This window comes from Rattus norvegicus, chromosome 4, assembly GCF_036323735.1.
Source record: "Rattus norvegicus strain BN/NHsdMcwi chromosome 4, GRCr8, whole genome shotgun sequence".
Lineage (NCBI taxonomy): Eukaryota > Metazoa > Chordata > Mammalia > Rodentia > Muridae > Rattus > Rattus norvegicus.
This window is the reverse complement of record NC_086022.1, coordinates 141258871-141282698: the sequence shown is the minus strand read 5'-3', so window position 1 is coordinate 141282698 and position 23828 is coordinate 141258871. Positions and strand designations below refer to the sequence as shown.

At 39.5% G+C, this 23828-nt stretch overlaps 2 protein-coding genes across 8 annotated transcripts in view; one reads left to right on the top strand and one right to left on the bottom strand.

Moving 5' to 3' along the window:
• The first annotated feature begins 5976 nt into the window (after nt 1-5976).
• Nucleotides 5977-23828, top strand: part of Crbn (cereblon) — a 21323-nt gene continuing 3471 nt past the window's right edge. Inside the window, exons 1-11 of one of the 3 annotated variants that reach the window (XM_063285861.1) lie at nt 5977-6740; nt 7176-7284; nt 10106-10221; nt 10832-11034; nt 11692-11841; nt 15635-15794; nt 21025-21087; nt 21977-22061; nt 22438-22553; nt 22946-23010; nt 23605-23736. In XM_063285861.1, coding sequence (XP_063141931.1) covers nt 6519-6740; nt 7176-7284; nt 10106-10221; nt 10832-11034; nt 11692-11841; nt 15635-15794; nt 21025-21087; nt 21977-22061; nt 22438-22553; nt 22946-23010; nt 23605-23736 — 1421 coding nt within the window. In that variant the 5' untranslated portion in view covers nt 5977-6518. 3 annotated transcript variants of the gene reach the window in all.
• Nucleotides 22999-23828, bottom strand: part of Trnt1 (tRNA nucleotidyl transferase 1) — a 22764-nt gene continuing 21934 nt past the window's right edge. For 4 of the 5 annotated variants that reach the window (XM_063286084.1, XM_039107627.2, XM_008763192.4 and 1 more), the window contains exon 9: nt 23004-23792. The gene's annotated coding sequence lies outside the window, so the exon portion shown is untranslated. Of the gene's footprint in view, nt 23793-23828 lie in introns of all 5 variants that reach the window. The other variant, NM_001024261.3, reaches the window with a different exon arrangement.

Sequence of the window (23828 nt, the reverse complement as noted above, 5' to 3'; positions counted from 1 at the left end):
TATGGGCCAATCATTCAAATACATGAGTCTATGGGGCCATTCCATTCAAACCATCAGCCTATGGAGATGCCAGATGACAAGAAAATGGTCATATGGCAAAGCTCAGAAGACATCAGGCTGGGCTGCAAATCACAACTCTCTTATTCTCTGACTCAGGACAACAGAGCAGTAGCTCTAATTCATCCTGTGCTGTGCATGCTGGCTCTATAAAGCAAAGAACCTCTAGAAGACGATGGACAGGATAAGTGCAGCACAGTCTCTGAAAGTCAACCCCCTCAGTAATCAACCCAGGCAAATCTTTGTACATTTTCAGCTGCATCCAACAAGAACACTAACTAAAGCCAAACCACCTTAGGACTGCGCCGATGCTGGAAAAGTAAGAAGTGCCATAGTAGAGCTTTCTTCCAAAAAGTGTTGGGAATCTCTCTGCTTCATGCTTGTACATTCTCAGTAGATTTATAGTATTGGTAAAACATTGGGTGGCTGCCAGACTTCTTGACAGACTGCAAAATTAAAGTCTGTGGCAAACCTTAATCAAGCCCTAATTTAATTTTGTAAAAACCAAACCATGAGCCTCTGCATTTTTACAATTCACTAACAAGTAGTCTTTAGATAAACATCAAAACGATAACCTATGACATCTTCTATGTATTGGTCACTTTTGCTGTTGTAATCACATAGTACCTGACAAGCATAGTGAAAGAAGAAAGAGTTTATTTTGCCTCATAGTTTGAGAAGACATCCCATAGTGATGGGAAAGTCATGGCAATAGGAACACGAGGCAGCTGGCCACTTTGTATCCACAGTCAGGAAGCAGGGCAAAATGAATGCTATTGCTCAACTGAACCCTAGCCAATCAAATGGTGCCATCCATAGTGAAAGTAGGTGTTCCCACTTCTGTTAATAAGAAACTCATATTCAGAAGTCATCTCCTGGGTGATTCTATATCCCATCAACCTGACAGTCCGTTAACCATCAACGTGTACAATCTTCAAATGAAGGCTGAGAGTTCACTCATAGCCTATTGTGGTTTGGCTACACACACACACACACACACACACACACACACACACACACACACACGTGCACATGTTTTGACACTTGCTCCCCAGGTGGTAGTCCTGTTGGGGAGATTTTGTAAACTTTGGGAAATTGAGCCTACCTGGAAGAAGTAGATCACCAGGTGGCAGACCTTGAGGTCCCACCTTTTCTGGTCCCATGTCTCCTCCCAAATCCACATAGATATGATCAATCAGCTCCACTTGCTCCTGAAGTCGCAGCTGAGAGATGGTCCCACCATATCTTCTCTATCATGGTGGATTGTATTCTCAATCCACTAACAAAATAACTTCCCCCAAGGGACTTCTTGTTGGGTCACAGCAATGAGAAAACCAACTAATAGTTGAGACAAACAAAACAAAACAAAATGTACAACAGTGATTTGAGTGACACCAACACTTGTGTAGTATCCAGGGCAGGGATAAGGAATGGCTCATAGGGCAACAAGAAGCAGGAATATGGTTAGCACATCCATCGGAAGAGGAGGATGCTGATGGGGTTGATGTAGACAGTTGAGCGGGATCCAGTAGGATAGTTCAAAACTTAGGAACACAGAGTGAAGAAAGATGTAAGGAGGCTGAGAAGGGCAGAGGTGTAAATACTTGGACCTTGACTGAGATGTTGAAAATCCTTACCATCTTCCTTACATGGAAACTGACTTGAGATCACAACACGCTGGGATAGGCTGAGAACAGACCTCTCAAGAATGCCATAAATTCAAAGAAACCACATACAAAGCCCACATGTCAATCTTGAATTAATCAGAGTTAAGTGTTTAACAAACACTTGCTTACCGGTGAGTGAAAGACCAGGAGTAACCCTTCTGATTTAAGACTCAAGTGCTTGCCTAGCAGTCGGGAATCCCAAATCAGTACCGGCCTGCTGGACTGCTTTTGTTATAGTGACTCATGAAGATATGATGTAACTGAAGAACTACTGCCATCTAGTGATATCCCAATGTCATAGCACAAAACTTTGCTCTTGACAACAGGTCAGATCACCAGTGTAAACCAGTGCACTGACAGTCAATTGTTACATCTCTAATAGACAACTGTTGCATTGTATATTACTGGTTTATATTTACTGTAATATACATTAACAGACACTTAAGACTGTATTCCTTCTACTTGTTTTTTTTTTAATTAAATGTAAACAGCTCCAGGCAGGTCCTTCTCAAAGACTTTGTGATCACAGGTCACACTCCAAATATTATGGCCCCGAGGACCCTCCAATGGGACATGATACAGAAAATGTAGAGCGCAGTGATAGTAAGCCTGACCCTATTTAGGCATCAGCTAGTGTGTGTGTGTGTGTGTGTGTGTGTGTATGTGTGTGTGTGTGTGTTTGTGTGTGTGTGTTTCTTAGTTTTAGCCCAAAGAAAATAAGCTTGGAAAATTTAAATATATATTTTAAAATATAAATGTAAATAAATAAAATCCAAATTTAAAAAATAACAGTGTATGGTGATACCATGTGTTTCTGTATTTAGATACAAATACAGAACGTTTAAAAAACGTTTAAAAAATAGCTCTTAAGGTAAACAGGTTTCAATATGGTAACCTTTAATTACTGAAGCAAATATTTTGTATAACGTTAGAATAGCCTGTGCATATTGTGTTTACAAAGTCCACAGAGCTGTGCACAAGCTCTCCGGTCTTCATATACATTCATCACTCACTCGCCAACTCACCCAGAATAATCTCTAAGTGCTGGAAGCTTCACTCGGGGAATTGCCTTTGCATGGTGTGCCAGTTTTCATCCCTGGCACTATATCCTCAATATGGTTAGATCCAAAAGTACTTAACATGTACTAGGAGTGCCTATCAAATTCAGGATAGCAACATGCTGTGGAAGGTTTAGCTTAGGAGTGATGGATTAGACCACATAGTCAAGGTGTGTGTGTGTGTGTGTGTGTGTGTGTGTGTGTGTGTGTGTGTGTGTGTGTGTGTGTCATCCTGAAGCGAATGTTCCTGATACGACCAAAGTCCACTTCTGTTATTAGAATTATTCTATCACGACAACTTTGACAGAGTCCTAGGTTTAGTTTTGGACAAGTAAATATGAGTAGAGATTGTTAGGTTTCACTCTGAACAGAAGACATTTAAGCAACAGTGATTCATTCTCCAGCTAGTGACTGTAGAAGAAAATTCCAATGGAGAGTTACTGGAAGTGGAAAGTAGCCTAATGGTTCATCAACAGAGAAGAGTCCCGGAGAGCCCCCATCTCCACCTTAATTGAGCCAAAAGTAACCTTCTGTTGCATGGAGCTGGTGGTATTGTGTCATTGTAGCAAGATATGGAACCACTTGGATACAGTCAACAGTTACAGCACCAAGAAAACAGAACCAGGAGAAGGATGGGGAAATTATGATCCAAAATGTGAGGAAGAAAGTAGAACCTAAAGTCACTTTCTGTTTTGTGCTCAACTTTCTGCCCTGGTCCTCAGCTGTGGTGGAAGGGTCCCATGCCATTGGAAATATCCAGGTGAGTCATGAAAACAATTTTGTATGAAAGTCTAAGAGCCATAAATTGCCCGACATTTTACCATCTTGCAAAAATCTTCTCTACTTTACCTGTCAAGTCAGAGATGGATGCGGTGGTAGGAGGTCGAAGTAAATTGCAGCCCTAAGTATTGTCCCAAACAATCATTTCTCACAAATAACACAACCTCTGTGGAACCTCGATACACTCTGGAGGACCAGAAAATATTACAGCAGCTGTGAAAGCTGCATATAACAATTTCTTCAAACCCTGTATTATTCTACATATAACTGAAATATGAGAGTCATTAATAAAATCGTTGACACTGAGGAGACTATGAAAGATACCCTGCCTCTGATTATATTTCTGCTTACAGAACAGGTTTCCCTCTTTTCTCCCCTCTAGACCTGTGTAGAGCAGACAAGATCTTTTATCCACCTGTAACTGGGATTTACTGCACGAGAAATGGAAGTACACATCTCAGGGCAATAGCTGTCAGACCCAGCATTTGACAGAGTACACTAAAGAAAAGATGTCTTCCTACCTGACTTACTACACACACACACACACACACACACACACACACACACACACACACGCAGACTCACATGTACATGTACATATACACTCACTCACGCACACATGTGCACATCCATGTGCACACCAGTATATGATCATGGTTCTTATTTACTTCTAGTATGTAGGGCTTTAATACAAGAAGCATGCTTGCTTGTGTACTTTTTTCCAGTAATTTCTTGTGATCCTTACTGAAAGGTGAAGCTATAGATAAAGGAGTTCATGTTAGAAGGATGAACTGAAGAATGAAAAGAACTGAGTAGTGAATTTGAAAGGAAGAGAGATAAAAGACAACTGAGGAAGACAAACATATGAGAGCTCTGATGACACTGGAGCTAAAAACAAGAGAGGGGAGAAGGGAGAGAGAGTGAAGGAAGAGGGGAGAGGGGAGGAAGAAGGGAGAGAGCAAGCTAGAGAAAGGGAGAGGGAGGGAGGGAGGGGAGAGTGAGAGAGAGAGAGAGAGAGAGAGAGAGAGAGAGAGAGAGAGCAAGAGTCATCAAGTGAGAGCACTTTTCTAGGATTCAAATGGTTCTTTCTCTCCCAGACAGTTAATCGAAGAGCACTTTTGAGAGAAGCCTAGCAAAGTAAGAGCTTCCTTATTTAGAAACTAACTACTTAGGGTTAGGGAAGTGGCTCAGGTGGTAAAGTGTTTGCTATGCAAGCATGAGGACCTGAGGTTAATCTCAAGAATCTATATTAAAATACACTTTCTAATCCAGTCGTGGTGGTAAACTTCACTTGTAACACCATCCAACGCAACAGAGGCAGAGACAGTGGATCCCTGGGGTTCACTGGGGAGCCATCCTGGCCTAATTGTGTACTCCCAGGCCAGTGAAAGACATGGCCACAATAAACAAGGTGGACTACTCCTAAGTAATAAAAGTCTAGGTTGATATTTTGGCCTCCACACTCACTGACACACTTGCTCCCCTGTGAACGAAAAGATGTGAACAACACATGCACAGACAGACATACAAAATAGAAATCAGATGCTTGCTGTATATAGAAAATTCTGCAGCTAAACAATTTATTTAAATTGTATTTAAACTGTACCTAAATTGATCCAGCAACAACAAAAATACATAATATATGTGTAGAGCTATGCACTTTCTTTTATCACTTGGTTGAACTTTTTGTTCTTTCTTTACTAGCTGCCATCTATGCCCAGTGCTCTATGGTGGTATAGAACTGACTCGTCCTCTCTCTAACTAGAATAATACCTTAACACCAGTTACTCATTACAACAGCCGTTTAACTTGAGGATATAAAATTGGCTTAGACAAGGCCAGAATGACTCAGCGACAGAAGGCTGAGTGATATGGAATTGATTGTGTTAGTCTAGAACCCCTGCTCATCCCCTGCACAAGCTGGGAAACCCTGCCTATCCTCCTTCCCATACCACCAACCACAGAGTGAAAACTCTGGTTAACACATCAGCGTCTCCTGGAATCCACCCATGTGTACCCGACCAGGGGCTCAGTTTTTCACCAGGTATGGGCACAATCCCAGCTCCTAGCTGACAGCTCATCATCATGTTCTATAAAATCACATTGCTTTAGCATGGATGTTTGACTTCACTGACCTCTACCTGTGAGATCAGTGAACTCACCTTAGAGCTGTCTCCTAATAAACAAGTCTTTACCTACTTTTAAGCTGTCCTAAGCTGTCCTGAATATATGTAGGTCACCGAGGGAGAGCCTATCATATTGAGCTACCATTCCAAAATGTTTTCAGATTGTGACTTTTTTAATGCAGCAATTCTTCTTGTGGTAAACTGTCTTAAAACTTTATTCGTTTACTGTTTTCTCCTTCCCCTGCCTACTGAAATTACTTCCTTCTTTAGATATCTTTCATCATTCCTTTTTTTTTTCAAATTTTCTTTCTTCAATGTAAACATGTTGGAAATACATTGTATACACTCTTGAAATTAAAAAAAAAATTCACCCACGATTCCAGTGCTAGAACAATTTTCTTTCTTCTAGCATATTGTAATTGTTTTACGCTACATTGATCCATTTTTCTCTTAGTGAAGCCATTATGACTGGGCTAGTTTATATACTGACAGTTTTATTTTCCAGGTGATTATGAGCCTTTTTCTGTTCTTGTCAGTCGGCTTCATATTGATACATGTTAATTTGAGGCTATATACGAGGGCTACTGAAATTGTTTTAAAAAGCCAGCTATGGCCTCTGGATCAGTCTATTTTTCCAGACAACAGGATGATGTATAAGGAGGTGTTATTTGCTACAAGTGGACACTAAAAACAGACTTGGGTTCCTCACCTGTAAAACCGTCTTCGTGGCTGGGAAGAGAAGAGAGCTGTATAACCTGTGTAAGGCAGTGTCATGAATGGCTATGGATAGCATTGGGTCTCTTGTTCCTCCTTATACATGATCATCCTCCATGCCTTCAGATCGCTCGGCTGTGTCGCTCTCGGCTCGCCTCGTTGGAGCCGCCAGGGGGCGCTGTGACCCGGGAGCGTGGCGGCAGCGTTGCGCAGATCCTCCCCCTGCGTCGCGGCACCGCCCTTTCCCAGGTTCCTTTGCGGGTAAACAGACATGGCCGGCGAGGGAGATCACCAGGACGCTGCGCACAACATGGGAAACCACCTGCCGCTTCTGCCTGGTAACCTCGGGGACGGGCGCCTAGTCATGGGTGGAGACCAAGACCCGGGGCCGATTCCTCAGGGAGGATGGGGACAGCTACCCTGGCTCAGCGGCCAGTGGGAGCCTCTCGTGAGCCTCCCCCGCCGGAGCCCTGCGCTTTCCTCCCGGCCTGTCTCCTGGGCTGTCCGGGATGTTGGGGCGACGGTCTTTCGTTGCCCAGAACAGGTTTCCCATTCCTCTCCATCTTTCTCCCAAGCTAACGTCCGTGAAAATATTCTGGGGCTAGGCGAAGTTGGGAACCGGGTCACATTAGCAGCCGTTAACTTTTATTGCTCTTATGCCTTTGAATAAGACTGACAGCTAACGTGTAGTAGGAACTTGCAGGTCATGGGCCCCCGCAGTGAATGCTTTGCATGCATTTCTGCTTTTATTTTTACACCTGTCATCTGTCCAGAGCCTTGCTCGTAGAGGAGAAACTTATCGACGGATTACTAAATGTGTACCATTCAGTGACGTGGAAGGTCTGCAACACAGTTGCAGAGCGAGGGCTCCGCAGTGGACTGGTCTGTCATCACAGCTGGTATCTCTTAATTGTCTCTCTGTGGGGGCACTTATTTGGTAGTTTTTCACAAGTCTGCAAATAATATACTCAAGGGAATTAGTATTACCGATTTCTCTTGCTTTATATGCTTTTGTGGTGTTTGACAACGTATGTTGCAATACTGAAGACTCACTGAAAGGTCTTGAACTAGTGGTACACACTGCTCTTAGAATGCTGTAGACAACACAGACTATGTCAGAGCCCTTTGGTTATGGCTATCAGCCAGGCAGTGTGTTAACCGTTGTATGAAAACCGTCACTGTGCTACTTTGAGGAGGTTCACAGTTAGGGTAAGTCTGTTGAGAAGAATTACAACCCCAGGTGCAATTCACTTAGAGCGGTATAAGCAGCTGCTGTTAGGGTGTTCTGGGTTTGTATTTCTTTGCTGGATTGGAACCAGGTACTCCCAAATCCTCTGAGCTATGTCTCCAACTCCTGTGATTATTCATGGGTAGGGATAATTCTGGAATTTGGAAATCTTCTGATGGAGACTTACTTAGGATACAGTTGTGGACTAGGTTAGTCCTGAGTAGTTGAAAACTTGGCATCTGTAGTCATTTCAGTTAGGAACTTTTTTGTGGGATAGTTCAGATTTTGGTTAGTTGCCTCAGGAAAGCTGTGCTTCTGCTGTTGAGTCTGTTCCTTGGTAGTAGTGTAAACAGAGGGAGAGAAATTCTGGATGCAGGGCCAGTGCTTAACGTTCTAGGTGTGAAGAGCCTATATTGGACAAGATAATTGCTCAAAGATAAACAGAACCAAGTGGGAGAAGTGAATTTTAGCCTTGTTAATAAAATGGCCACCATACAGAACAAATTCTTTTAAAGAATAAACATAGGAAATTTCAGGTGTATTAGACCTTGAGCTAATAGCAGGTATTTTAAACTTGCTGTAGTAAAGAAGAGATTGTGTCTCTCCAATTGTCAAGTAAAATATATATTCTCAGAGTTGTGAGTGAAAAAAAATTAAATTTAGAATGTTTTTCTTATTTTAGTTTTGTCTTTATCTTTTGATAAACTTCCCTAATGTCAAGAAAAACGTTTTCAGAAATGTTATACATAAAAACTATATGCATACAACTTGAATTACATTCTTTCTTTGACAGAGCCCTATATATAGGAATTTATAATAAAAATAAAGTGAAATCTTTGTGTATTTGTTAACCTACTTACAGATAACTTGATATAAATAATAATTTCCATAAATCGGAAAGCTGACCAATTTATAATGAAACCTTATGCATTTAAAAAATTTTTGGAGGTTTTAATCTTAGATTAGGTCATAGTTTCCCAACTTTGAAACTGTCACCCTTTCAGGCTGAAGAACCCCTTGTTATAAGGTGTATCTTAAACAGTACAGCATGTTTAAGAGCATGCCTGGATGACTCCTAGTCTGGATTACCAGGGCTTTTATAGTTGTGACAGTCAAAGATATCTTCAGACAGTTCCAAACACCACAAGGGACAAAGTCATAGAGTGGGAAATGAATCCACAGTTGGCAGGAGAACAACTTGAACTTGTTTGAACACCACTTCTAGAAAGTCGTGTGGTATGTTTTGATTTTTTTCATCTCTGCCCTTCATAGCATCAAGTTTTCAAGTGGATCAGCTTAGCTTTCATTTCAAACAAAAAGTACAGTTCTTAAAGACATCTCTTTTAAAATATATTTTCTTTGTGCCAACTTTATTTTTAAGTTTAAAATGACGAAGCAATGTTTTATGAAAATAATTGCAAACATTTCATTTTTAAATATGATAGTACAAGCCAGGAGGGAAGTCACTGGAAAAGCAGCGCCCTGAGCCAAGTTTAAATGGTATTTTTCCCCCAGTTTCATTAACAGACCTTTCTTGCCTGCTCATTTCTTTCTTGCTTTCTTTTTCACAGAGAAACTCCTTGTAGCTAAAGTTTGAAAGAACCTCAGAGATTATTTTGTTCAAGCCTCATATTTTTTTTTCAGATGAAGAAGCTAAGCTTTAATCAATTGGAACTTATTATGTAAGGTGTCAGAATTCATAGTGATAGAGAAGATAAAAATCATGTATACAGGAGATTGGCGTAGTTTATCTCTTGTTGGACTGGACCTAGTAATCTGCTTTCTAATAATGTAGCATGGATGGGGTGGGGAGGATTTTTACAGTGAAGGAGGTTGGTGGCTGTTTCTGATCAAAAATCAAGGGGAAGAAACATTGCTGTCCCTCAGCAGAACTCTGAGAAAGAACATCTAGTCTTCCCCTATTGAGGGATGCTGTGTTAAGTCCTGATAAAGAAGACAGAATAACCAGCATGCACCTACCAAGGCAGCACAAGAGCCATGGCACCTAAATATAATGTGATGTCCTGGAGGGGTAATAGGAAATGGAGAATAAATAGCTGAAAATCTAAGGCAATCCAAATAAAATAAGGAATTTAGTCAACAGTAATTTGCCAATATTGATAACTTAGTTGTGACAAGAATACCAGATGAATGTACTGTGCGATAGTCTTGACATGCTAGAGTTCTATTTTTCCAGCATTCCTGTAAATCTTAAAAGTGTCCTAAACTAGTTGATTATTAAAAAACAAGAAAAAAGAAGGGGAAAGGCAGGAGAGGACAGGGAAGGGCAGGGTGGGGCAGGGCAGGGCAGGGGAGTAGTACCATGGCAGAACAGTCACCGACCCAGCCTCTGCTGCTGTGTCTATCAGCTTTGTCTTTCCCCAACTCAGGGTGTGTGAATGGGAACAGAGTTGGCTTTTTTTTTTTTTTAATTATAATGAATCTCATTTTTTTCCCTCTATTATTCTACTTCAGCTGACAGTGAAGATGAAGATGATGAAATTGAAATGGAAGTTGAAGACCAGGACAGTAAAGAAGCCAGAAAACCAAATATCATAAACTTTGATACCAGTCTGCCAACCTCACATACAGTATGTACTTTAGTCAGTGAGCAAAACAGTAGGTGGACCTTTAACTATGGCTAGGATTTTCTCAAGGGCTCCTGAATATTAGCTGATCCTAGAACTCATGGATGAAAACAGACTTAGTTTCCAGTGCATAAGCATGTAATTTTAACCATGGCAGCAATGTAATACTGTATCCTCATGTGATTCTTACTATTTTCTAATATGTAAACATAAAACTTTAATTTTTAAACCTATTGTGGGTAGGACTCTTTGAGGAATTGCCTTTTGAATGGTTCTACTAATAAGTGAGGTATTAAGTGTTCTTAATGTCATCTCAGAACTGTTGAGATGTGGGGCAGTATTCTCGGTACTAAAATTCTGCTCTGGCTTTGCCACCTTTGGACATAGAGAAGTTTTGGTTAAAATATTTTGAACTACAACATAGTGATAGATTCTTCATAAAAATGGGAGTTCTAATAGGAAATACTAGGTAAAAAATTAGAGTTTGATGGAGGCCTGCATATGTAACCAAGTTTATTCAAATAAACGACAGCTCTGTCTGGTCTCCTTACTTTGCTTTATTCTTTAGTGGGTTGAGGTGTAGTAAGTGTGTGTCCACTCTGTTGTTGACCAGTACCTGGGAGCTGATATGGAAGAGTTTCACGGCAGGACTTTGCACGACGACGACAGCTGTCAGGTGATTCCAGTTCTTCCTGAGGTGATGATGATCTTGATTCCTGGGCAGACGTTACCACTGCAGCTTTCTCACCCGCAAGAAGTCAGTATGGTTCGGAATTTAATCCAGAAGGACAGAACCTTTGCAGTTCTTGCATACAGGTAAGAGATGAGACAGAGGCGCTTACCGCACTTCCAAGGTCGGTGTGGCAGCCAAGGCCAGCTGGGATTCTGCAGATGCTGGACAGGGGTATGAAGCAAACAGCCTTGTTTCACACCTGGGTTTCACTACTTTCACAGCTTAGCTGTGTCAAAAGCTGCCCGAAATCTGAGTGCAGAACTATCTTTATTTAAAGCTAGCTAAGCTTTTAAATTTTCATGTAAAGGTTACTTTTCCTTTTCAAAACTCATGTAATGCCAGTACAAAAACCGTACTGCACTGAAGCAGTTCTTCAAATATCCTGTGGCAAATGGGGGAAACTGGTGGAGGCAGGAGATGGAAACAGGAAGCCTCCCACCACTCCCCTGCCCCTCCCCCACATATGCACAGTACTGCTAGTTAGCCTATCGAAGCGAAAGAATGCTCATTTTGTGAAATAACAATTTAAAACTCTTTAGCCCTGGGTTATTTCAGTGAAACCTAAAAGTCTACCTTTCTTCTAAAATGCACTGTTTGCCTTCTGGAGCCTTGTGTGTTGGCTTGACAGTGAGGGTTGGCTGCTGTAAGTTGCTGAATTGTTTGCCCTTCTGTGTGGCTTTGTCCAGTTTTGCATAATTATAAACCCACGCTAAAAACTCTGTACATTTTTGTCTTGGAAGTAATGTGCAAGAAAGGGAAGCACAGTTTGGAACTACAGCAGAGATCTATGCGTATCGAGAGGAGCAGGAGTTTGGAATTGAAGTAGTGAAAGTGAAAGCAATCGGACGGCAGAGGTTCAAGGTCCTTGAACTTCGAACACAGTCAGATGGGTAAGAAACATTGAACATCTTACGGGAAGATGAGCTTGTCTAACTTACTGTTTATAGTTTACTAGTTACCTTATAACTTCATCAGTTGTTCTCTTTGCCTTCTAAGGTGAAAGCCCATACAGAGTTCCAATGTTGATGTTTACCAGTCGCCTGTCAGTAAAACTGTAGAGGCTTCACTTTCATCTCGCAGTCCTGAGTGTGACTTAATGTGCAGTGAGGCTGTGGCATCATTTACAAATATCTTTAGGTGATTGTAATGCCACTCCAGGCTGGAGAACACTAATACAAACCCCAAAGGTAGTAACGCTGGGGGAAAGACTTTGGAATTGAAGAGCTCTCTGCAGCATATGAGAGTCTAAGGCAGGCAAGAAGGCAAAAGCTGTAATCAGTATGATCAGCAGGACAGGTGTGGGATTGGCAGCGTTCCTGCGCTGCCTGAAGGCCACACTGAGTACACTTGCCAACTGCTACACTTCAGCTGTACCAGCTGTGGAGATCTGTGGCTGTTTGCAGTGTCAGTTGTATATCATCCCAAGATGTCTTTTATATGAAGAATGAAGAAATGCTGTTGTTTCTTCTCTGTGAAGCTTAGAAGTTCCCTCGAGATAGCAACAGAGTTAACATAGCTTTTCATATGATCAGGAAATATGGTGTCCTTTTCCCATCAAATTCTGCTAACTTAACCCATCTTCTTAAAGAGGAAATGAATTAGAAGCAGGCATTTGTCTTACCTCGTGTCCTGTCTTGTCTCTGGCACACAGGAAGCACCTGTTCTGTCTTAGGAGACAGCCTCTAGGTTCCATCTGTTTCTGGGGAATCGTTCACTAGTGTGTGCTCTGGCAGACCTCTTTATTTCCTGTGGTATTCGAGCACAGGAAGGCTTTTGAAGATTGTAGAAATCAACAAGAAAGCAAACTGCTTGAGGACAAGATTTACTATCCACTGTGCTCATATTGTACACAGTGTAAATATTAAGTAACTGAAGTAGATACAAGACAGGCAGCAATTTGGGACAAGAAATTGTGTGAGATGATGTCACAGGTGAGGCAGGTACAAGATAGAAGGAGGTCTGTCGTTGGACGAGAAGGAAGGATGTGCGGGAGAAAAGTTTGAAGGAAGAGGAGGAGACTGAGGAAAAAGGAAGAAACAGGAGAGAGGAGAGGGGAGAAGCCATGGCAGGTGATGTTAAGATTCTGCTCTGTGTATTTACAGGTTGTTATTAATGTTCTCAAGGGATGGATGTGTATTGGGCTTTGTATGTTTAGGGTGGGCCATTATATCTTACCAATTGGGTCAAAGACTATTGTGTTGTGTGTTCTTTTATGTGACGGTTTGAGTGTAGGAAAGTGTGCGGCTGCTGGAGACACTGGGCCGCCTCTGTGGAGTTGGGATGTGTTTCCGTCAAGATATCTAGCAGAAATCTTGGGGCACTGCGGTGCCGAACCTAGCGAGGTAAAAGACAGCCTTACTTTTTTATTTTTTTATATTTTTACAACAACAAAATTGTGTAGGGTATCCAGTGTTGAGTGACTTGGTTTACTCCTGGTCCTTCTTTAGAACATTTTATTGAATCTGTATAAGATTCAAAACCTTGATAAAGTTCTATGCCTGAGTCACTTGGCAGACAAGCTGGTGGAGGAGTGACTGAAGCTTGTGTGGTCTACATTTGGGCTAGCATTGTGTGAGTGATAGCAGCAGTGATCTATATCGTAGTAACTGGCTGCTTGTTTTGTTACTGAGGATTTCCTTGACACTAACAATTTTTAATTTACTTCCTGTATACATCTTGATACAGATTGGTTACTTTTGAATATTACTTTCTAGAAGCTACAAAAGAAACTGACTTGGGAGATAGTGTATTTCTGTATGTGACTTGAATGATTAGTTGTGTAAAACTCTAAAACATAAGCTAGAAGTAGTCACTGTCAGAAAGTAAAGCAAGAAGCATGGTTAAAATCCAGAGAGGATTGGCATCACACTGGCATGCGGACAGGCCTCGGAGAGGACACTCATTTCTAGTACTCCATATTCCACTGTGTACTGTCTTCTCAGAAGATATGTCTCCGCTAAGAAGCTCTCTGGAATAAGAGTCTGTAGTCCCACTTCCACCCTTGTCCACTGTCACTTAAAATGGTCAAATGATAGAACACCTTCAGGTGGTCTAGGACAGTCTTCATTTGGAAGTGAGTAAGCTTAAGTACCAGAGAGGTTATTTACTCAAAATTATAAAAGTAAGTAAGAAATAGCTGGTTTCTTCTGTATTCTGACTTTCAAACTAGTTTTTGACCATTATACCAGAATTTCTTTTTAGCATATTGGAAACTTAATCCTATGAAATCTGTAGTTTAAGATTCAATTTTTGTGGGGTTGGGGATTTAGCTCAGTGGTAGAGCGCTTGCCTAGGAACCACAAGGCCCTGGGTTCAGTCCCCAGCTCCGAAAAAAAGAAAAGAAAAAAAAAAAAGGTTCAATTTTTGTTTTTGTTTTTAGCCTAAATTACACTTCATATATGAAAAGCAGTGTTACATTCTAGTCTTCCCTGTTAAAAGTCTGTTTTTTATATATTATATATTATATATAATATATAATATGATAACATATAGAAGGGTATGTTTGATTTAGAGCAGGACTCTTCAGAAACTTTCTTAGAAGTATACAGAAAAAGAAAAATTCATATCCTGCTGGAATTGGAAGATTTCTTATCTGTCATATCTGAGATAAGTAATTTGTAGTTAAAAACTTTGAACTATATACATCACAAACACTTCAGCTGAAAATTAAAGTAGTGTAACATTTTGGTTTTGAAGAGACGGTGTTGTTTTCTTTGAACTACATTTGTCGATCCATTGAGATGTAGGTAGATGCTCTGGGACTTTCCTTATACATTAACCATCTACACTTGTAGTTCCTTATTAAGTGTTATAAAAATAGCCCCTCGTCAGTGTGAATGCAAAATCCTAAAGTGTTCAGATTTTCCTTAGTTTCACACGCTTTTATAACCTTTGTCATAAAACAGTGTTACTATAATCATAAAAACTGTCATAAACACATTAGGGAAAACCAACAGACCCCCCACACACACACCCTCACCTGCATGCATGCCCACACCCACAGACATGTTGAATAGAGACCATGAAGGCTCTCTCATCTGCAGTTTGGAAAGCTGGTGCTAGAAACAAAGGTCTGGGATGATATAGAAGATGTTGGCTCCACAATGTCTTTGGTACAATACATTTTTGTTTAGGAACTGTGTGTCTGTGTCTGTGTGTTGGGGTGGGGGTGGGAGGGTGGTATGCTATAGTCCTGCTGTCCAGAGTACATTTGTGTGAGATTTTGTCCATTCTTTCTCTACCTGTGTTTGGCCTGTGACTCTCTGGATATTAATGACAAATAATGAGTGTGAGGCTTCAGTCTAGAGATTAGGGAATGGAAAGTTGTATTGTCTAAGAATATTGAAGAAATTAGATGTATCAAGATAACCTGTAGCCTATATGATGAGTTTTTAAAATAAATTTTGCTTCATTTGTGCCTGCATATTTATCTGAAATGTATAATCTCTTGATTATAATTCTGAGACTGAAGTCCCTATCTAAGACATCTTATACTTTATATTAAGATTTATTAAAATTGTGCTGAGAATATATATATATATATGTATTACCATTTGGTCAATTTGCTTACTAGGGGGAACTTGGAAAAATCTTAATATTTAAAATGATCCTATGTCAAGAAACTTACAGTTTAACTTAGTGCATCTTAAAAATGAACAACATGCTTGATTCTCTTTATTTTAGAATCCAGCAAGCTAAAGTGCAAATTTTGCCAGAGTGTGTGTTGCCGTCAACCATGTCTGCAGTTCAGTTAGAATCACTCAATAAGTGCCAGATATTTCCTTCAAAACCTATCTCTTGGGAAGACCAGTATTCATGTAAATGGTGGCAGAAATACCAGAAGGTGAGATGCAAACTTCTTATGCGTCTTCTAGATCTGAAGACAGATTGCTTTTAAAAAAGTCACAACTCTTATGTCATTGTATAGACACTGTAGCTCCCTTAATTATAGATGGATTTAAACATAATTCCCCAGCTGTTATTTATGAAAAGTAGCTTACAGGAGTGGTGAAATGTCACACAATTGTAAGACGTTCTTGATTTTATGCCTATCACACATGTATTAATGGCCTGTGGCTCTGTTTCCGTAGGAACCAGAGTTCCTATCATATTTGGCTTTGAGTTAAGTGCTGCATAGAAGAAGGGACAGAATTACTTGGGCTAGCATTCAGTGGCAGTAGGAAGGAATGCTGTCCTGGGACTTTTCAGAGGAATGATTTTGTCAGTTGTTTTTCTCCATGCTTCCTGCCACTCAGAAATTGACCTGAGAGTTGAAGGTGTTGCTTCCTTGCTGCTGGAATGTAGCTCCGTGGTTGAGGTCTTGCCTAGCATGTCCAAGGCCCTACATTCGTTCCCAGCTGAGGAAACCCAGCTGTGTTTGCTTGAGCATTACTTCTTGTGTATTTCTTTGGCTAAGTGATTTCACCTCTTAGGACCAAAGTGAAAGCTCTTCTCCCTCATTGGTGAGGCACTAACCTCACTGTAGGTGGACATGTAAATACAACTGTAAGTACAAAACACGCTTCCTAAATTTACAATTTCCCCAAAACTGAGAAATGTACTAATTTGGAAGTTGAAAATAAATTTTTTTAGTACTTTGTAAAAGTACAAAAGTATTATTTCCATTATAAAAAATTCCATGTTTGTTGTTAGTAGCTTAGGGAAACTTTACATTTTTATATAAGTAGCATGGTATCATAAACTGATTTGAATTAATATGTAATTTTTCTTTTCACTATTCTCTCACATTTAGTGTTTAGTTTCTAGAAAAGTTTTGTTTGATTGTCTCATAACTGTTAGGGTATACAGTTAACTTTTCTTCCTGTCCTCCATTCTGTTAGCCATTCATGAATAATACTTTACATAGTGCTTTACGTAGTGTTTCTAAAAAGTATAATTAAACTTCTTAAACACATGAGAAAGGATAACGAAAGTAATATATTTTGAAACTTTGACATTGTTATTGCCTTGAGTCATAGGCAGCTTTTGGTTTATCTGCACAGCACTTACTTTTCCAAACTGGGTATAAAGAATTTCAGTGTATCTACCCTTTTAAAATATAACAGTGGGGAATTATGTTCACAATGGTTTTAAAAATAATTCTTAGACTAAGTATGTCAAAAGATAACTCTACCACGGAGGTTTTATTTTTCATTAAAATTAGGCTATTTAATGCTTACACGTGTCTCTGCCTCTTGTTTCCTAGTGAAGTGGTTATGTGGAAAACTCCTCCTGTCAAGACGCATGCTTACTGCATGCTATGCCCATATTTAGTTGTCCATTCAATGGCTCCATACTCTTTCAGGAGGACTTACATTGAGATTTATAATTCAAACTGGGACGGTAATGGGAATCCTTAATTATATTGATTTTCTAAACTAACTCTTTGGAAAGTTCTGAGTATATGTTGGGACTGTGGTTAATAATGGATTTGTTGACCCTGTGTAGCAAATCCTGTCCTGCCCACAGGGCCTTGACATTCTAAACTTGAACTTCAGTTAAACACATAACACAACTTAAGAACTTGAACTTTTCTGTTACTTATTGTTTAAATTCTTCATATTCTATGGCAAAAGTTCCTTGATATGTTTACATTGAATACTGATTTTTTTTTTCCTGCTACTGAATTGCTCACTGGCTCAAAAAGCAAAGATTGGTTTCTGCTCGTCTGGGGACAGATTCATGACATTACTGCATTACTGAGTGGTCTTCTCTGTCATCCCGGACTTGCCCTCAGGAGCCCTTTGCTGATTGTCAGAGTTGCCAAGCCCTCAACAGAAGGAAGTGTGTGTGTGTGTGTGTGTGTGTGTGCGCGCGCGCGTGTTTGGGGGGGGGTGTGTGAGAGGTTTTAAGAGAATAAGAAAAGAAAAAGAATCCTTCAGGTTTTGAATTTTTCAGATTATTTCGAAGGTTTCTTGGTTCAAATAAAAAAAAACTTTTTAGAAAATGACTTGTAAGCTCTGCTATACCTCTTAGACCCATTCTGTGTCTAAAAATTATAGACTTTAGAACTGGAGTGCTCCAGGGAAGGGTAGTCAGCACTTCCTGTTAAGTCCGCCTCCCGCGCTTGTAAGTAGATATTCATTACTCTGAAATGGTGTGTGCGACTGCTAGCATGATTTGAAGGTAGTTGTCATACCTCTTATAAGGAAGATGAGGATCTTGGAGAATATGGTCTTCCTGGGATACAGTTAGTTAATCTTCAACATATATAAACTACTCCCTCAATAGTGTTGAAGCTTCCATAAGTATTCTATCTATACAATGTCCCATTGTGACAAGTGGCAGACACCTGATAGACATACACACTGCAACATGGTGGATGTTGAGAAGGGGAAAACATTAGCTAAGTTAATTGAGAAACACTTCAAGCTCATTCTACTAGAGAATTCATTCCTGATATGTGGGCTTTGAAACCAGCGTTTACTTTTCTTTTCTTTTCCTGTTACATTATGGCACCTTTCTGAGCTCACTATAATGTTTGGAAGAGATTGTCTCAGATGACAAACTTGAATTTACCTCTCTGTCCTAGCTTATCCATGTTATTTACAAGAGTTCACTGAAATAGGAAGTAAGTGTAGTACTGGATTCATCCACAAGGTTGTTCCTATGCATCCCGTACAGCAGGGTTGTAATGGGCACTAACAAAAGCTTGGCCTTCAAGTATTCTCCCAAAGGCTAGCTTTTAGTCCTCTAGAGTTTATAAATACAGGGAAATTGGTTGTTGTTCTTATACATTATGTAAAAGGATAGCCACTCTCCTTCTCTTTGCTAACAGTGTCTTTCAGGAAACTTTTCTGTATCCTTTGATAGACATGGTCTTCCTTTTTTAAAGCTGCAGCAGGCTGCTGTGTGGTTACATTCTAACAACACACCAAGGCCTCCTTGACCTGCACTAAAGGGACAGATTCTTTTTGCACAGGTACATATGCTCACCCTTAGTGGTGAGTTGAAGTGACAGCAAAGGCTTGGGGTTGACTTTAACAGCTCCCTATGAAAGAGGTTCATACTGTTAAATATTCTTTGTTCCCATGGTTTCACAGTACACAACCACATTTGTTGAACTGATAAATGTGCCTTATGAATTTAACTTGCATAATTAATTACCTTTAGCATTTTATTTAAGGGCCTTGTGTGTTTGTGAAGTTTCTGTTTAGATTTTTCCTACTGGCTCTCTGGCTTCTGAGAACTTGTGATTTTTGTCATTGTAATCACACTTGTTTCCTCTCGGTTGTCATCAGGTATTTTTGTTTTGGTGTGTTATTTTACAGGGAGTTTTTGATTTTATATAAGTATAGTTTAGTGTGCTGCCTTAGTATTCTTCATGTGAAGATGGCCCTTAGCTTTCTCGCTAGTATTACAGATTATTAAAGGGTAAGCCTTTTACAGATTAAACCTTAGGAACACCCATGAACTGCTGAAGGTTATCAACAGCACTGACACGAGAGGAGCCACTCCCTTTGCCAGCAAATCAAGGACTCATGGATGAGTGTTGAGTTCAGGCAGTTGCTCTGTAAGAACTAACAGCTCTCCCTTCTGTTTGTGTGATTGCTGTTAAAAGCATATTAAACACATTTCAGAATAAAGATTTTTAGAAGTCCTTTGCTAGCTTGTTTATACATCGGGGCTGTACAGAAGGATGGCATGGTTCAGTGTATCCCCATTACTTGTTAAGATGCCATCTATCTTTTGCTTATGATTATGTGAATAAATGCATTGAGCTTGTCTTTATCTTGTAACAGATTACACTTTTGCACTACACTTTATAATGCTTGCTGCTACAGAAGTGATCATCTCAATATGAAAGTATGTTTTACTACCTAGTTGGATGTGTCAGCAACTCCAACAGAAACTGTTATTTGTAATTTAAAGAATTTCTAATTTTAGGAAGTAGACTTCTTTCCCAAAAGTATAAGTGTCATGGGCTGTGATTTACTTTTTTATGTTACTTATAGATGTATAATATCCCAAAGATACAAAAATGATCAACACATTGAGTAAGCACAATCCCAGCTGCTTCCATTACGACGTCTGTGACCTCCTGTGCTTGGGTTTACTTACCTTCAAAATGGAGACCCTTCTGGTAGCCGTCTGGTATTATAATACATGAAAGTCTTGCCATAGTATTACTAGTTTTCATGGCGATTACTCCTTAGTCATGTGTTATTAGTAGCACATTTTTAAAAATCTCTAATTGAACTATGACAGTAACGCATGGCCTTAGAAGCAAAGGACAGCTTACTGGAGAGGACCTAAGTTTTTGTTGTGGCTCATTAGGCTAGACCCCTGAGCTAAGCATGAGTAGGAAACCGTCCAGATCACTTTTAGGTAGGCTGAAACAGAAGTTTATACCAAGCTGTATTTTTTTTTTCCTTTTGAGTATCTACTTTGAGATGTAGTCCAATGGGTGCTTCAGAAAATCTATACCATGTGGTAATTCCTAAAATATTTGCAAACAAAAATCGTGTCCTCTTGAAATACACCTCTAAACCCTCTACTTGAATTTATCTTGGCCAAGATTGCTGAAGAGAATAATTTATATATTTAATATGTATTACATATAGTCTATAGCAATATTTAGACAGTAATAGCCTAGGTTTCCTTATTCCTTCTCCCCCACCAGAACAGTTAGTAGTTCTGCATAATCCATCCATGGTAAAGATCCCTTATTAGCACATCACTTATTCTTTTATACTTGTTAAAGCTTAGTTTATAATACACTCTTGTGTTTAGTTGCCTACCGTATTCAGTACATAGCCATGGGAGCTTGTAGTCTCGCAGCAATAGCGTGTACCATGCAGCATGGGTGTGTGGCTTCACCGCTCAGGTCATGTTGAGTGTACTTTGTGAGCAGCATTTCTCAGAGTGGATCCTTGTCACTATGGTATTCAAAGTATTTATATCTCTATAAGAATAAGGATTCCAGAGATCTAGTACATAAAAGTATAACTGTCAAGCATTTCAGATTGTGAATACATTTCAGGTAATTGTTGGTGATTATCTTTTTAAAATTTGAAGTGTTTTGTAGGACTAATCATTTTCAGATTTTTAATAAGTGACACATTTTGTTTCAGAGGAAGTTTCACTGTGCAAATCTGACATCATGGCCTCGCTGGCTGTATTCATTATATGATGCTGTAAGTAACTTGACTGAAACTTGTATGTTTCTTTAGTATTGTAATTTATTCAAGTAAAAACAGGCAGGTGTTTCTGGGAGTTGTCTTTTGTTAGAATTTTCATAGTCCTATAACATAACTTAGCAAAGTATGATGACAAACTTTGGTTACTGACATTATAGAGGGTCATGTGAAAGTAAGAATATAAGAATTGTTACATCTCAATACTTATTTCCCAGGAAGTATATTCTTGCATATCTCTGGCAAAGGCTTGTGTTTGTCAGGTAAAAGCATACACTGCCACTGCTTACAAACCCTCTAAGAAACAATACTAGGGTAACTAAAAGAATCGTGATTTGGAACAGACTGCCTTCAAAGCCCAATGTCAGTTACACAGAGTAAGCACTAAACATGTTGTATTTCTTAGTGAATCCCTACCAAGCAATCCAAAACCTAGGCAAAGTGAACAAGGACTTTGAGCACGTATGCTGTGACATACCACTGAAGGGCAATGCGTGGCCTCTGCCTTTCTCAGCAGGCTTTTGAGTCATCACAAAGGCTCAGATGCAGTCTGTGTAAGTGTGCTAATGACTGGGAAAGGGCAGAGAGCACCTTCTATAAAAACTAGTTGTCAAGAGAAGTCTGTAGATAGCAGCAGATGTTACTACAGGAGCACACTGCCATTTGCACTACGTCAGAAAAGGACTTGAAAAGTCAGAAGAGGGACCAGTCTAGAAGAGCATCCAAAGGCTTTTACAATCATACTCCTTGGGATAGATAGCCTAAAGGCAAGAAGCCTGGGAGTTAAATTCAACCAGTTTTACCTTAAAAATACAGACCTAGTCTTGGGTTTACTACCAGTGTATGTTTTTAAGGGCTGAACCTTATTGCGGCTTTTGTTTTAAACTAGGAAACATTAATGGATAGAATTAAGAAACAGCTACGTGAATGGGATGAAAATCTCAAAGAGGACTCTCTTCCTGCAAACCCAATAGGTATGGCAAGTACTTGGCTGTCTCTGGCATGTTGTTGAAAAGGGGGAAAAGCCTTAAATATTACTCAGTTTAAACCAACCTTTGAATTCTGAAAAGGTATCTACATTTCTTTTACTTTGAACATCTTTTTCTTAAATTAATATTTCAAGCCACAGTATCTAGTTATTTTTCTAACTTGAATTGTAGAAGTGACTGTCATGTAGATACTTCCTGTTCTTTACAGAGCCTTTACAAGTGAAGCTGGCTCCAAGACAGCTTTATATCTTATCTCTGTTTATAAGTCAGTTCAAGTATGTTTGACTTAAAGGAAAATATCTTAAGTGTATAATAATGATTCCTAAGTTTAAAGCCTGAAAACCTCACTCTGCCTTTTAAGACTTTTCTTACAGAGTAGCTGCTTGTCTTCCTATTGATGATGTATTAAGAATTCAGCTCCTTAAAATTGGCAGTGCTATTCAACGGCTTCGCTGTGAGTTAGACATCATGAACAAAGTGAGTAAAGCATCCATGTCTGTCGCTTAGATGTCAGTCAGGCTACATAGACAGTTGAGATCACAAGATACCTCAATTCTGTAGTAATACAGCCTGATACTAGAAATACTTGCTTACCTGCTACAGTTTTTATTAAAACATCTCTATCTGAAATGCTCTGTAACTTATATCATTTCAAGTTTGATGAATTAGCAATATATAAAGAAAGTCTTGTCCAACTTTGAATAAGGTATATTCAGTGTGAAAATTTAAACCATTTCATATTATTTTTGCAGTCCATAATGTAAATTTGTCTGCTTGCAAGTGTGACCTACAACTCAATACATTAGTGCCCTAGAGAAATTTATTCATCATCTGGGTAACATGCCTACTTTTCCCTTTCACCTTTTTAGTGTACTTCCCTTTGCTGTAAACAATGTCAAGAAACAGAAATAACAACAAAGAATGAAATATTTAGGTAAGATCTTTATTGCATTTTAATCTGTCTCAATATATCTCCATCTTCCCTTTCAGAATCTGTGGTTCCACTTTCCATATTTCCTCCAGTGAGGATGTAATATCCTCAGTAAAGCACATAAACACAGGGAGGCCACCTTCCAGCCTGGAAACATCTCTAATGTCTATATAACATTTCCCCTCAATTTATATTTAGAGATAGCCATCTTCAAGCAAACGTGAATGCTTCAATTCACATAACAATTCACACAGGACCAAAATTGAGTGGGTCTCGAACTTGTGCCAATGCTGTTAAACATAACACTTAGTTAAGGAAACTGACATCTGGGGAAAGTAGCTAATTGTCCAAAGATAAAAACGTGACCTCACTAGGCTTCATAAACACTAGAATATTTCCCTTTGAATCATCAAAGAACATTTGCAAGCCAACAGAATATCTGCCAACCTCCTGTACTGGTCTTACATTTTGCACAAAGTACTGTATAATACCTAAAATTCAAAGGTTAAAAAGTATAACTTATATCCCAAATAAGTAAAAATCTGGAATTACTATTTTTCTTTTGTCTTATTCTCCACATTGTTTCTTTGTTTGTAGCTTATCCTTATGTGGTCCAATGGCAGCATATGTGAATCCCCATGGATATGTACATGAGACACTGACTGTGTATAAAGCTTCCAACCTGAATCTGATAGGCCGGCCTTCTACAGTGCACAGCTGGTTTCCCGGGTAATACGGCTGTTTACTTTTTTTGTTGACTCTTCATTTAGTGTTAAACGAAGCGTCTAGAAAGGATACAAAACAAACAAGACAGGAATAGT